Genomic DNA, 15,971 nt, shown 5'->3' on the forward strand with positions numbered 1-15,971 from the left:
TAGTGCAGGGGCTACCAAGGGGCAGCACCCACCCGGAAGATCCTTCTGTAGAGCATGTTTCTGTTCAGTGAAGTGAGAAGTTGCACGTTCCTGCCACAATTCTGCTACTTCTCAACTCCAGATCTGAGGGGCTCAAGTTTGGATCCTAATTTACCCTCCGCTACAAAATGGCCGCAGGAGACATGGGAGAAAGTAACACAGGAAATGGGAGCCAGGAGCTAGATGTGAAAACACCAAGGTCCCAGTTTCCCAAGTGACCTGACTGGCTTTCTAAGCTACTCTGATGATGGTTTGAGTGACCTCAGTCTGCAGCCTGGGTGTTTGTCTTTCTTCTGACACCAGCATAGTTTTCCCATTGCCCATTTATCTCCCGCAGCTCACACAAGCAAGCATGCTTCCTGTCACACAGTACCATATTCAAAGTCTGCGGGATTTGTTCACAAGCAGAAAGACCCAGGCAACTATGTACATGCAGGGAATGAGGTTCTGAGTGATATTAAAAAATCCATCATTATCTCATTTTTTTAAAAACTGGCTTCTCCATCTATAAAGTAGCAATTACTAAATTACCAGTGCAGAGGGATTCAGAGACTTCTAGAATTAATTAAGAAAACAGGCAACTAAAAACACATGATTACTACAGAGTTTCTCCCTGAAAACGGAAAAGACCTTGCCCCTAACGATACAAAAGGGGGAACTTAAAAAAAAAAAAATCCTTCATCTTGGTTTCATAGTTAAAGCAACTGCTGAGATTTCTCCCAGAAATTATGCATCCAAACATCTGTATTCTTAGCCCAAAGATCAAAATCCTAAATGAAAACATGGAGGACATAAAAGACTGCCCATCCTGGGGCTCCCCGTGGCTCACCTCTGCTATCTCCACTTTCCTTTCCCACATCTTGATGCTCTTCTCCAGGTCCCCATTTGAGATCTTCTCCCAGACATAAGTCATCACCTGCGGTGCCCGGAACTCGGCCAGCTGCTTCCGGAGCCTCTTATTCACTGCCTCGGCTTTGGCCCGGTCCTGGGTTGGGAAGGAGCAGTTACACCCAGGCTACCCCAGCAGCTCCTGCTTTGAGAACTCACTGGCCCTGCCATCTCTCCCCACAGTTTCAATAGAGTTCCAAAAATAATTTTTTTTTTCGGGGAGGACGGAGTCTCTCTCTGTCACCCAGGCTGCAGTGCAATGGCCGATCTCAGCTCACTGCAACCTCCACCTTCTGGGTTCATGCAATTCTCCTGCTTCAGCCTCCCGAGTAGCTGGGATTATAGGTGCCCGCCACCACACGCAGCTAATTTTTGTATTTTTAGTAGAGACGAGGTTTCACCAGGTTGGCCAGGCTGGTCTCGAACTCCCGACCTCAGGTGATCCACCTGTCTAGGCTTTCCAAAGTGCTGGGATTACAGGCGTGAGCAACTGCGCCGAGCCGATGTTTACATTTTCAAAGAGGTTCGGGAGGGGTGAGAATCACAAGATTCTGATTTTTTGCTAAACGTGTTTTAATCCAGTTCAGAAACACCTAGTGCAGTCTAAACAGTCTTGTTTCTTTCATTCCTTTCCTCTCTCCTTCCCTTTCTTCCCTTCCCTCCTTCCTCTTCCTCTTCTTTATTAAGGAATATGTTGTACTTATTTTGACTTCTTAGGGTTTTCTGTGTGTGAAAAATTGGGTACTTAAGTATACTTTGATCAGACTCAATTCACTTCCATGTCTTTTTTTAATTATAAGATTTATATGACATAAAATGTACCATCTTCACCATTTTTAACGATACAGTTCTGCAGCGTTAAGTACATTCGCATTCTTGGGCAACCATCGCCACCATCCATCTCCAGAACTCTTTTTGTCTTGTAAAACTGAAATTCTGTACCCATTATACAGTAACTCCTCCTTCCTTCCTCTCCCAGCCCCTGGCAACCACCGTTCCACTTTCTGTCTCTGTGAATTTGACTACTCTGACTACCTCATATAAGGGGAATCATACATATTTGTCCTTTTATTTCTGGCTTATTTCACTTAACATAATGTCCTTAAGTTTCCTACAGATGGTAGTGTGTGTCAGAATGTCCTTCCTTACTGAGATGGAGTGGTTTTCCATGGTATGGATATACCTCGTTTGATTTGTTTATCCATTCATCCATTGATTGGATAAACTTGGGTTGTTTCCAATTCTTGGCTATTATGAAGAACAGTGCTGTCAACATGGGTGTACAAAAATCTGTTCAATTCCCTTCTCAATTCTTTTGGGCATATTCTCAGATGCAGAATTGCTAGAACTGATGGTAATTCCATTTTCTGAGTAATCTTTGTCTTTTAAATATTTATTTAAAAATTATCATATGGTAAAATTAATTAGCCCTTTTAATAGAAAGCATTTTAAAAAAATTAAGATCAGCCGGGCACAGTGGCTCATGCCTGTAATCCCAGCACTTTGGGAGTCACTTGAGGTCAGTAGTTTGAGAACAGCCTGGCCAACATGGTGAAACCCCATCTCTACTAAAAATACAAAAAAATTAGCCGGGTGTGGTGGTGGGCGCCTGTAATCCCAGCTACTGGCGAGGCTGAGGCAGGAGAATTGCTTGAACTTGGGACAAGGAGGTTTCGGTGAGCTGAGATCGTGCCATTGTGCTCCGGCCTGGGTGACAGAGTTAGACTCTGTCTCAAAAAAAAAAAAAAAAACAACTCAAAATCGATTATAAACTTAAACATAAGAGCTAAAATTATAAAACTCTTAAAAGAAGACAGAGGAGTAAATCTTCATGATATGGAGTAAGGCAATGGCTTCTTACACATGACACCAAAAGCACAAGCTCAAAATAAAAAAAAATGGATAAACTGGACTTCTATCAAAATTAAAAACATTTGTGCTACAGAAAAAAGTATCAAGAAAGTGAAAGAAAATCCATAAAATGGAAGAAAATATTTGTGAATCTTATACAGGTGATCTTTGACTTACAATGGGTCAATTTAAGTTTTTTTTTTAGTTTAAGATGGTGCAAAAGCAATATACATGTAGTATAAGCCACACTTTGAGTGCCAGTATAACCCTTCTGTTTTTTACTTTCAGTACAGTATCCAATAGATTACATGAGACATTCAACACCCTATATAAAACAGACTTTGTGTTTGAAGATTTTTCCCAGTTGTAGGCTAATGTAAGTGTTCTAAGCACATTTAAGATAGGCAAGGCTAAGCAATAATGTTTAGGTCAGGTATGTTAAATGCATTTTTGACTTATGGTATTTTCAACTTACAATAGGTAAGTTAAAAAGATAATAACCCACTTATAAACGGAGCAAAGGACTTGCCTAGATATTTCTCAAAGAAAGAGACAAGTGGCCAATAAGCACATGAAAAGATGCCCCATGTCATTAGGCAAATTCAAATAAAAACCACAACGAGATATCACTTCATAGCAAGTAGGATGGCCATTAAAGAAAACCTGAGGATAAGAGAGATGTACAGAAGTGGAACCCTCATACACTGTGGGAATGCAAAATGGTACAGCCACTTTTGAAAACAGATTGGTAGTTTTTCTAGGTGTTAGACATGGAATTACCATGTATAACTACAATTCCACTTTTAGGAATATGTCAAAGAGAAAAGAAAATACGCCAAGAGAAAAGAAAACACATATCCACACAAAAACTTGTACCAGAATGTTCACAACAGAATTACTCATGAGAGTCCCAAAGTGGAAACCCAACGTCCACCAACTGATGAGTGGATACATAAAATGCGGTCTGTCCACACAATGAAATATTATTCAGCCATAAAAAGAAACACATGATTAGCCACTCATAAAAGACCACATATTATATAATCTCTTTTACATAAAATGTCCGGAACAGACGAATCCACAGAGGCAGAAAGTAGATTAGTGGCCACTGAGAGCTGGAGGGTGGGAGTGGGCTGTGGTGGGGAACGGAGAAAAATTTTTTCTTTCATTCCCCCCACCCCTGAGACGGAGTCTCCCTCTATTACCCAGGTTGAAGTGTAGTGGTGCGATCTCAGCTCACTGCAACCTCCACCTTCCAGGCTCAAGCAATCCTCCTGCCTCAGCCTCCACCATGCCTGGCTAATCTTTGTATTTTTAGTAAAGGCGGGGGTCTCGCCATGTTGGCCAGGCTGGTCTTAAACTCCTAACCTCAAATGATCTGCCCGCCTCGGCCTCCCAAAGTGCTGGGATTACAGGAGGAGCCACCACACCTGTCCTGTGAGGAAGGATTTCTAATGGGTGCAGGGTTTCTTTCTGGGGTGATGAAAATGTTCGAAAATTACTGTGCTGATGGTTACATAACTCTGTGAATATATTATAATCCACTGAAATGTACTTTAAATGGGTGATTATAGGGTATATAAACTGAATCCCAATAAAGCTATTTTCAAGACGTTAACAAGAAACCTACAATATACTAAGCAGTAAATGCCAGGCTTTAAAAAAAAATCAATTTTAAATTTTACTTGTAATCTAATAACTATCAACCCAAGGGAAAAATAAGAACCACAGTAATTCTGCATTAAGAGAGTTCACAGGTTTTTGCTTTAACTTTGCTACTTGCCACTCTGTATCGAGACTGGGTGTTTTGTTTTGTTTTTTTTTGCAGAAGGCGTTAGTTCTCCATCGAGAATATAATGTGTATGCTGTGACAAAACTTAGATGTTAATAATCCTGTGGCTTTGGGGCCATTGTAGGCAAATTTGGGGCCACACACACTAAGGGAGACACTTCAGGCCCACACAAGACACTGACACTAATAATCATACAAACAGTTTTAGGGGTTGACAAAGCGTCATTATATGTGGTCCTCTGTAGCCACTACACTAAGGGCAATAGATCTATTTCACAGATGTGGAAACAGTCCCATCTATTTAAAAGCTTGTTCAAGACTAGAAATTGGCAGCACCAAACCTGATGCTAGGCCTTCTGATCATGAGTCCAGCACTCTTTCTCCTGCGCCCTCCCCGAAAAGTTCTCTTTGCATCACATTCTATGTACATTTAAGTTACGGAAATTCAGCTAGCAATGCTCAGCAAAGTAATGAGAGCTAAATTGCAATTTAGACAGGCAGGGAGCTCAGATGACTCCACTCACCTCTTCACACAGTGACCACAGGCCTTGGAGTGAGCCCAGGACAGAGGTCACAGGTCTACTGTTCTTCAGCTGGTCTCTGCTACAGGCTACTCAGGCTGCGAGCATCCAGCCTGGGTACCAGGTGAGATGTCAGATGGTTATGACCTCTCTCTCTCTGTCTCTCCTTTACATCAAATGTTCTATTTTGGCATTTGTATTTTTTTTCCTATCAGATACATTACTATATGCATTGAACATTTTTCATGGGGTTGTGGACACGACACTGAATACTGTACTTTATGGGTCACTTAAGGAATTCCCAAATGTTATTTGGACTCTATGAAATTTTTGTTTTCTGAGCTGACTCTAGAACCTAACCCAGCAGTAAAATGTGACACAACTTGGACTGTAGGTCTCCAGGTGCCACTCTGTGCTTTGATGGCCCAGAGCTATTTTGATTTTGATGGTCTAGGCTTTTCTAGATAAACCAGCAAGGTGGCTTAGATCTTGGCGGACCCTGACTCAAGCCCTTATAAACACAAGGAGACAAACAGCAGAAATACCACATTTGGCCCTCACCTACCTCCTCTACTTGTAGTGTTTCTTTTTCAATTTTTTCAAGTAGCTCTTTCCTCAGCAAGATCTCCTTGTCCAGATTGATGCACATGTCCATTGCCTTGTGAAGCTTGCTCTGAAATATAACAACATGGCAAGTCTTGAGCTAAGGTGACCTCTCAGAACCGCACGAAGGGGAGACAGCTCTTGGTTAACAAACGGAAAAGCAGGACCATCCGGGAAATCCAAATTGCCCTTCTCATGGTTGCCCAGATTTTCCAGATCCTGATGCCTGAGAACTGGGCAGGGAGGAGAGGACCTTGGCATCTTGTCCTCAGCAGGACAGGCAGAGAGGTCAGGCATACGGGGACCTAAATCCTGCCCCGCTACTCACTAAGGAGCTCTCTGGGGAGGTCGCAGAACCTCTCTAAACTTGGGTCCAGTCACCATGTAGGGTTGTGGAGAGGTTTACAGGAGACAACCTGGTAGAGCGCTGAGCACAGTGCCTGGTACATGGAGAACATTCAACAAACAGCTGCCGTGACTATCTCATGTGGATGGAGAGTGGGGAGTACTCCCCATGAGGTGGGCGCTACTACTGTAGAGCGCTAAGCATGGTGCCTGGTACATGGAAAACATTTAACAAACAGCTGCTGAGACGATCTCATGTGGATGGAGAGTGGGGAGTACTCCCCATGAGGTGGGCGCTACTGCTATCCCCATTTATAGGTGAGAGAACTGACCTTTAGGGAGGTAAAACCATTTCCCCAAGGTCACAGAGACAAGGAGGGGGCCAGGAGTTGAGCCCAGACAGTAAGATTCCATAGCCCACAGGCTCCACCACTGTCTCATCTCCGAATGAAGCTGGGCCTACTAGTTTTAGAGGAGTCCTGCAAGAGCAGCCCTGAAGATTTCCAGGGTATCATCTGCCCTTCACCGACTCCTGCAGGCCCCTGCTTCTTAGACTGGCCCTCTTTTGGCCACTCTCTCCTAGTGGGGAAGAGTCAGTCCAGAGGAGCTGAGATGTGCTCTGCTAGGCAGAGGAGTGGGCCAAGGGAAAGACACAGTGATCTGGGTGAGCTCGCTCAACAAACCCCGAAAACCCACCCACCAGGTTCCAGTCCCTGCACCAAGCACTGGCCAGCGAAGCAAACTAGGCTCTGCCACCAGGAAGTCGGCTCACAGCCTGCACAGTGGAAGAGATGCAGTCAAATAATTGCAAGAAGAAATGTAAGACTGCAATTGTGCCATGCTGTGAGAATACCAGGACAGTGGCTGGACGAGGATTTCCTGAAAAAAAAAAAAAAAAAAAAAAAAAAAAGCAGCTGGAAAGAGAGCTGAGCTGAAAGGTTGAGTCCATATGTTAAGGTGAAGAGAGAAGAGAACATTCCAAGATAAGGAAAGAACCGAGGAGAGGAGGATCTAACAGGAGCTGGGAGAGTGGGTGGAGAACAGCAGGGCCATAGTCAAAGTGAAGGCAGGAGGTGGGGGCAAGGGCATTGCCCCAGGGTGTCAAAACAGGGGAGCCCAGAACCACCTGCCTGGGGGACCTTCTGGCACCCAGGGACCATTCTTTTCTGCACTCCTATTTCCAGGCCTCACTTCTTTAAGGCTCATTTCCTGTTCCACGTCCTGCATGAAAATTGCTCTGCTAAGGAAAGCGAAAGTGAATGAGACCAGACTGATGGAGTCAGCTGTGGGGCTGGGGAGATGGGGCAAAATTTTGCTGCAAACCAGTAATTTAGGTGGGAGGAAGAGCAGAGGGCAGACAAGCGGTCAACAACTTAGAGCGGCAGAGCGGGAAGGAAGGAACTTCCAGGGCACAGCGAGGCCATGACTGGCTCTGCTGGGGCAGGTCTTCACGAAGGTTGATGAGAACGGAATTGGTGATGCTGAGTCAAGATGTGAGGCCACTTCTGAAAACGACTACATTCACTTTCTATTGCTATGTAACAAATTACTACAAATTTTTATGGCTTAAAGCAACACCCATCATAGCATCCATAGGTCAGAAGTCTGGGCACAGTGTGGCTGGATTCTCCCCCTGGGTCCCATCAGGCTGAAATCAAGGTGTTCGCCAGGGCTGTGGTTCTTGTCAGGGGCTCAGGGTCCTCTTCCAAGCTCACTTATTGTTGTTCGCAGAAGGGCACTTCCTTGAAGCTGTAGGACCAAGGCCCTTGTTTTCTTTTGGGCTGTCAGCAGGTCACTCTCAGCTCCCAGAGGCCCCTCTTGGATCCCTTCCACGTAACACCTCTGTCTTCAAGCTCACAATGGAGAACACTTCCTCCAGCCATTTCCCCTCATGCTTCGCATCTATGATTTCCTCTTCCAGAGAAACTCTGTACTTTTTTTTTTTTTTTGAGATGGAGTCTTGCTCTGTCACCAGGCTGGAGTGTAGTGGTATGATCTTGGCTCATTGCAACCTCCACCTCCTGGGTTCAAGTGATTTTCCTGCCTCAGCCCCCGAAGTAGCTGGGACTACAGGTGCATGCCACCATGCCTGGCTAATTTTTGTATTTTTAGTAGAAGCAGGGTTTCACCGTGTTGCCCAGGATGGTCTCGATCTCCTGACTTTATCATCCACCCACCTTTGCTTCCCAAAGTGCTGGGATCACAGGGGTGAGCCACCACACCCAGCTGAGAAACTTGTTTTGTTTTGTTTTAGATGGAGTTTCACTCTTGTTGCCCAGGCTAGAGTGCTATGGCGCAATCTCAGATCACTGCAACCTCCGCCTCTTCAAGTGATTCTCCTGCCTCAGCCTCCTGACTAGCTGGGATTACAGGCATGCACCACCATACCTGGCTAATTTTTTGTATTTTTAATAGAGACGGCATTTCTCCATGTTGTTCAAGCTGGTCTCGAACTCCCAACCTCAGGTAATCTACTTATCTCGGCCTCCCAAAGAGCTGGGATTACAGGTGTGAGCCAACACACCCGGGCGAATCTGTACTTTCAAAGGACTCGTGTGATTAGGTCAGGCCCAAGCAGGTGATTGCCCCTATCTTTAGGTCAACTGTGCTATATGGTGTAACTGAATCACAGAACAGAACAGAACTTAATAACTGAACCCATCATATTCACAGTCCTGGCTGGAGATTATACAAGGTGTAGACCCCAGGGGGTGGGGAGTCTTGGGGACATCTTAGAATTCTACCTACATGGCCCCAAATCACTAGTTTATAGTCAGTCCGGCGTGACTCAGCACAGCAGTTGTCACATGCTTACATCCCACCAGACTCCACCGGGCAGAGGCGGCATAAAGTCAGAGGGCATAAAGTCAGAGAAAAAGTTACCACCTTGACTCGGGCTCACATATGAAATTCACAGAAGAGAAGAGCCCATTTCTGCCTGGTGCTGTCTAAATGCTGCACCCTTAACACTTAGCTGGGTGCCTACCCTACTGGAGGTATTGGTACTTTTAGTATAGAGCAGGCGTCCCCAAACTTTTTACACAGGGGGCCAGTTCACTGTCCCTCAGACCATTGGAGGGCCGCCACATACTGTGCTCCTCTCACTGACCACCAATGAAAGAGGTGCCCCTTCCTGAAGTGCAGCGGGGGGCTGGATAAATGGCCTCAGGGGGCCGCATGCGGCCCACGGGCCGTAGTTTGGGGACACCTGGTATAGAGAAAAGTTATTCTGCATGCCTTTAACAAGGTTTCACACTTGGGTGTTTGATGTTTATTTCTTTATTTTCATTTTGTGATTGCTGGCTGGGAGAATGAATGTTTGATATTTATATCAAAGTGGCCCCTCCTGTCATCCTCCCATGCCTACCAAGTACACACCTATACTGTGAGCAGTTCATTCAACAATATTGGCCAAGTACCTGCTTCAGCCAGGCACTGTCCTTGATGCTGGGGACACAAGACATACTAGACAGAGCACCATCCTGGTGACACAAAACTTGCCTCTAAGAGGTAAAGAACTGGGCCGTGCATGGTGGCTTATGCCCGTAATCCCAGCACTTTGGGTGGCCGAGGCAGGTGGATCACAAGGTCAAAAGATTGAGGCCATCCTGGCCAACGTAGTGAAACCCCATCTCTACTAAAAATACAAAATCAGCTGACTGTGGTGGCCCGGGCCTGTAGTCCCAGCTACTTGGGAGGCTTAGGCAGGGGAATCACTTGGACCCGGGAGGTGGAGGTTACAATGAGCCAAGATCGTGTCACTGCAGTCCAGCCTGGCGACAGAGCAAGACTCCATCTCAAAAAAAATAAAATAAGAGGTGAAGAATCTTGCCCGGATGAAGCACCTCCCCCAGAAGGAGGAGCCCCTATTCAAGCACAGGCAAGGTCTGACTCCACAAGTCAGCTCTGCTGCCTCCATTTCCCCCAGGAATGGCTCACTCTGCCCACTGTGGCCTGTGCTACTGATCTCAGGTACTGCAAGCAATCTGCACTGTGCGTTTAGACCCATCCTAAAGAGGTCAGGTCCTGCAGCCTGGGAGTTTGATTTTAAAAATCAGTAGCTCCATTTCCAAAACCTTGGCTTTCCCCCTACAAGACCAGGCAGGCCTGTGCTACTTAATTGATTCTGAAGGAGAAGATCAAGGTCCAATGTAATCTAACCAAGTACAATTCACTCTCCAGGCAATAAGCACCTGGAAGTCACAGGAATCGGCCTCCTCTAGAAATAATAGTGATCAGATAAGCTAAAAACTGATAAGAGAAGCTAAAAGTGGAAGATCTGTTGGATGTTTACGACACATAAATTTCAGAATGCCGACACACTGTTTTCTACATACTTTCTGCTGGGAAAGGCAGTTGGGTGGGATACACACTGAGTTAGGTGGGATGCATGCCAGACTGGGAGTCCCAGCTCTGTCAGTAACTTGTTGCTTGAATTTGGCTAATATTCTGCTTTTTTTTTTTTTTTTTTTTTTTTTGAGACACAGTCTTGCTCTGTTATCCAGGCTAGAGTGCAGTGGTATGATCTCGGCTCACTGCAACCTGTGCCCCCGGGGGTGCAAACCATCCTTGTGCCTCAGCCTCTCAAGTAGCTAGAGATTACAGTGTACACCAACATGTCCAGATAATTTTTTGTTATTTTTAGTAGAGATAGGGTTTTGCCATGTTAGCCAGGCTAGTCTTGAACTCCTGGCCTCAGGTGATCTGCCTGCCTAGGCCTCCCAAAGTGCTGGGATTGCAGGTATGAGCCACTGCATCCTATCTATTGTGTATCTTTGGCCCTCAATTTTTTCATTTGTAAAAGGAAAATGTCGAACAAACATAAACCTGGTCTACACACATTCACATTCACATTTTCAAACTATGTGGGCCAAACAAAGCACACCTGCAAGCTACCTAAGCCCACAGCCACCATTGCCACCTGGGCACTATATGAGGGGTCGGCAAAACCTTTCTGTAAAGGACCAGATAGTAAATATTTTAGGCTTTGCAAGCCCAGAAGCAAAACTGTGGATATTAAGTACTTATATTAACAAGAGAAAAAAAAATCCTACCAATGTTGTATTGAGTCAATTCAAAAGATAATCATTGAGTACAATATTTTAGACTACAGGTCTACTAATGAAAGAAATGGAATTTCTGGGGAAGAAACCAATTTTGCTTCATTTGATTTCAAGTTAGTGTTTTCTATCATCAAATCGGTTATAAAGGTTCTTCTGTAATACCATTCTTAGCTTACAGGGCAGTGGGTGGGATACACCAGCCTGCAGTTGCTGAATATTGCATTAGATGGTCTCTAGCAGGGTGCTCAGATGGCCTGGTCTGCTGGGGTCAGGCCCTGTGTGTGTCTATAGTCTCTGCTTAGTTATTAATAGTGTCTCTTTTCCCTCCCAAAAGGGTTCTGTTTGGATGACAAATTATTTAGTAGTTTTCTGATTTATAGCAGATTTATAGGAAAGTGCTTATAAAGTCCTTATAATGCGATTTTTATTCATGGTGAGTTGAGAACTAACCGCATTTGAGCCAAATTAAACAGGGCTCTAAATGTGGTTAGTTCTCAAAACTCACCATGAATAAAAATCACTTGGGGAATTAACAATCACAACAAAAAAACAAAACAAAATAAATAAGATGCATGGATCCCACCTCTTAATTCAATTAGTCAGGGTGGGACTCGGGCATCCATCTATCTATCTATCTATCTATCTATCTATCTATCTATCATCTATTATCTATCTATTTAGATCTATCATCTATCTACCTGTCGTCTATCTATCTATCATCTACCTATCATCTATCTATCCATCAATCATCTATCTATCTACCTATCTATAGGGTTTTTTGTTTGTTTGTTTGTTTTTTTAAAGAAAAACTCTGGTTCTCATGCACAGCCAGGTTTGTGAGAGCATTCAGGGAATTTTAGGAGACATGGCTTGACAGCGAGGGGGCACCTAAGCGCTGTATGAAACTGCAGTGCACAAGAACCTCCCTGTGGCCAGAAAGATGGGTGTGGAAAGCCTTGTGGCAGGAGGTGGGTAGGCATCAGGAATGGCCTTACTTTGTAGGCACTGAGGACCTGTAGAGTGTTTCCAGATGACAGCTTTAGCTGGGTCAGTTCTTGATTCCTTCCTTCAATTGTCTCTAGAAATTGAGCATTCTCTATCTTCAACTGCTGAAAATCAACCTCATGAAGGGCCTCACCCACTTCTTCCTTCTACAGCTCAGAAAGATGAAAGAAAAAAACGATACATCAGTTGTGATTCTGAATGTATGGCTCACATCTTGCAACTCGATAAGACTTTGAAGGTCAGTCATCTTTTAGTCATTCAACAAACACATACTGGGCATCTGGGAATAGAGATTTCAGTAAATACAATGTTCCCTGGTCCCATGGAGTACATCTGAGGGTTTACAGACAAGCCACTGACTCAACAGCGTGGTGCAGTGGGATGTGTTGTTCGGGGGGAATGTTGGGGAGGGGGGCAGAGGGCACACAGAAGCCCCTAAGCCAGGCCAGGGGTGGATGAAAGACTGAGTCATGCACAGAGGGCATCCCACAGTGGGTGGTGCCTAAACAGGGCCATGAAGGAAGAGTAAGAATCAGGCCATGTAAAAGTTGTTTTTAACATGAAAAACCCTAGAAAAGCAGTCCATAGATTCCCCCTCCTTTGATCATCTGCTATTTCTGCCCTGCAGTGCATGAGTATATAAGGTTCCCTCCCTGACCTGGCCCCCTTACCAGTCCTGCCAGGCCTATGCCATTTTATATTTGTGGTAGACAATAGTCCGATTGCTGTGCCTCACTCCCACGCCTCACTCATGCTGTCTGTCCTACCTCTGGGGATTCATCTTCTTCCCCTTCCCAAAACAACACAACTTCCTTAAGTTCCAATATGATCATTCCTCTAGCTCCAATGCTCCCAACCTGTTTTCCACACCAGAGGGTGACCCCTCTCTCTGCTGAGCCCCTGAAAGCTTTAACTCTGTGGTCCCTGGTATGTAGCTTCTGTATACACAGTTAAACATACACACCTTTTCTCATGACATGGCTGCCCACTAGTCTATGAGCTCTCAAGGGCAGGGCCCGTGTCTGTGTTATTTCTGTGCAGCAGCAGCATTAAGGTTAAAGATCATCCATCTATTCTCCATCTCTAGTTTAAAGCCCTTCTTCAAGATGCCCAGGCTTGCATGAATCCCCAAGCACCAGGAACTGACGATCTGCAGACAGCTCCACTGGGACGACTCACTGCAGAACTTTTTCTTGCACTGAATTCAAATCTCCTTCCCTGACACCTCCATCCACGGCCCCAGCTCTGCTCTCCCTTCCTGCTGCAGCCCTGAGCACTTGGAGACAGTGGCTGTGGCCCTCCTGGGCCCTCTCTCCTTTGGGTGCATCAGTCTCAGGCTCTTGGACATGGTTTCTGTTCTCGACATCTGGCCTGCTCTCTATGTGAACTCTAGTTTGCCAATGCTTTCAAGGGTGGAGCTCACGCTGTGACATGACACTCCAGGTCGGGGATGTGCATGCAGAGTACAGCAAGGCTACCCCTTCCTTGGTCTGGGCACTGTGTTTCTATGAGCGTAGTCTAGGCCACAGCCTCACCACCAGCCGAGCTGACTTTATCACATACTCTATGACTAAGCCATCCTGTACCTGAGCAGATATTTTGGGGGACCAAAAGTATAGGATCTTACATTTGTCCTTCGTCACGTCATGCTGTTAAATCTGTCCCAGCTTGCTGAGGTTTTTCTGGATCCCAAGTCACCCAAGCAATAGGCTCCCAACATGTTAATTCTCCTGCCCAGTTTTGTGTCCTTGGCAGGAGCCCCCTTTGATGAGCATGCCATCAGTGCCCAAATTCGAGTTAGTGATAAAAATATTGAGCTAGGAAAGGACGAAGCCATGTCTGCCTTACTGCCTTTCATTAGGAGCCATTAGGGTCAGCTGGTGGCGATGCTATGACACACCAAAGCACACATCACTGTGCTACCCAGGCCACTTCCCAGAAAGGGCCAACAAGCATGTCTTGAGGGTCTTTCAAATTCAAGCCAACTCTGTCTACAGAAAAGCTTTGATTTGCCTGCACAGTCATTGTATGAGTTTCCTATTGCTGCTGTAACAAATCACCACAAACCTGGTGGCTTTAATGCAAATTTATTATCTTACGGTTCTGGAGGTCAGGAGTCTGACATGGGTTTGGAGGCTCAAATCAACAGGGCTGCATTTCTTCCCAAGCCTCTATGGGAGAATCTGTTTCCTTGTCATTTCCAGCTTCTAGAAGCTGTCTGCAGTCCTTGATTCCTGGCCCCTTTTCCCTATCATGAATGCTCATCGCTCTGGTCTCTGCTTCTGTTATCATAGCTTCTCTCACCCTCCTGCTTCCCTTTGGTAAGGAGGGAGATTATATAGGGCCACCCAGTTAATTCAAGATAATTTCCCTATCTCAAGATCCTGAAATTAATCACACCTGCAAAATCCTTTTTGCCACATAAGGTAATGTATTCACAGATTCCAGGGGTTAGGATATGGACATTTTGGAGTGGGGGTGAGAACCTTAATCAGCCTACCACGGTGACCTTAAAAAGAAACAGAGAGAGAGAGAGAGAGAGAGAGAGAGAGAGAGAGAGAGAGAGAGAGAAAGGACCACATACCTGCCTCAATTGTAAAAGCATTTTTTTCCTCTGAACTTTGAGAGAAACATTTTTCAAACGTAATTTTTCCTTCATATTATCCTAAAAAATAAAGGCACATTTTAATGCATTTAATCCATTTCTCTCCTCTTTCCTACTGCTTTGAAAAGTGGACAGTTCTGGGGCTGCAAACCAAACCTTGAGCCCTAACATTCTGTCATTTATTTTAAGTCCTTTTACTTCTATTCAGGCTGGGGCTGCTATGACATTTCATGACCAAGAAGCAGAAGACACTGGTTTTGCACCATGCAAATTTTATATTGCTTTCAAATTCAATATTATTTGAGTATATGCTACTACTGTAGGGGCCTTTCCTGACATAATGATCTTATGATTTTTTGGTCTTGTATTCCCATGGAAGTTTACATAATTTTATTACTCTTCTTCTTTTTTTTTTTTTTTTTTTTGAGATGGAGTCCCACTCTGTCGCCAGGCTGGAGTGCAGTGGCATGATCTTGGCTCACCACAACCTCTGCCTCCTGGGGTCAAGCAATTCTCCTGCCTCAGCTTCCCAAGTAGCTGGGACTACAGGCGTGCACCATCACGCCCAGCTAATTTTTGTATTTTTAGTAGAGACAGGGTTTTACCATGTTGGCCAGGATGGTCTCCATCTCTTGACCTCCTGATCTGCCCACCTCAGCCTCCCAAAGTGCAGGGAGTACAGGCGTGAGCCACTGCACCGGCCTTTATCACTTTTAACATGTTAGGGTTAGTAACCCTACTTTGTCTCCAGGATCTGTAGCTTGACATGTTGTAAAGTCTCTGGCAATGAAGGAGTAACCCCCCAATTCTCCTTTTTTCTTGTAACAGCCCAAGGTCCACCTCCTGATAACAAAGGAACTCAAAGAGCTTGAGATTTACCCCGAAATCCTGGCACTTTGGGAGGCCAAGGCAGGTTCACTGCTTAAGCCCTAGAGTTCGATACCAGCCTGGGTGACACATCTCTATAACAACTTTTTTAAAGCTTTTTAAAAAATTTGAAAAAGAGATTTATCTGTCCTACTCCAAAGTCACCTCTCTAGACAGGTTGGACCAGCCCAGCCTCATACCTTTCTCAAGAAAATACATCAGATCTTGAAACATATAACAAAACAAACAAACAGAAATCAATCTGAAGTACTATTGATGTTAGCCTTGATAAACATGCATTTAATGTTTTTTTTTTTTTTTTCGAGATGGAGTCTTGCTCTGTCACCTAGGCTGGAGTGCAGTTGTGCAATCTTGGCTCACTGAACCTCCAG

General features: G+C 44.9%; 1 protein-coding gene across 2 annotated transcripts in view; it reads right to left on the minus strand.

Moving 5' to 3' along the window:
• Positions 1 to 15,971, minus strand: part of CFAP263 (cilia and flagella associated protein 263) — a 34,283-nt gene that overhangs the window by 9,283 nt on the left and 9,029 nt on the right. For both annotated transcript variants that reach the window (XM_074402228.1, XM_003943503.3), the window contains exons 5-8: positions 14,692 to 14,772; positions 12,098 to 12,253; positions 5,657 to 5,764; positions 869 to 1,024 (exon numbers count right to left, since the gene is read on the minus strand). In XM_074402228.1, the coding sequence (XP_074258329.1) occupies positions 869 to 1,024; positions 5,657 to 5,764; positions 12,098 to 12,253; positions 14,692 to 14,772 (501 nt within the window). The remainder of the gene's footprint in view (positions 1 to 868; positions 1,025 to 5,656; positions 5,765 to 12,097; positions 12,254 to 14,691; positions 14,773 to 15,971) is intronic.

The sequence above is a fragment of the Saimiri boliviensis genome, chromosome 1, assembly GCF_048565385.1.
Source record: "Saimiri boliviensis isolate mSaiBol1 chromosome 1, mSaiBol1.pri, whole genome shotgun sequence".
Taxonomy (NCBI): domain Eukaryota; kingdom Metazoa; phylum Chordata; class Mammalia; order Primates; family Cebidae; genus Saimiri; species Saimiri boliviensis.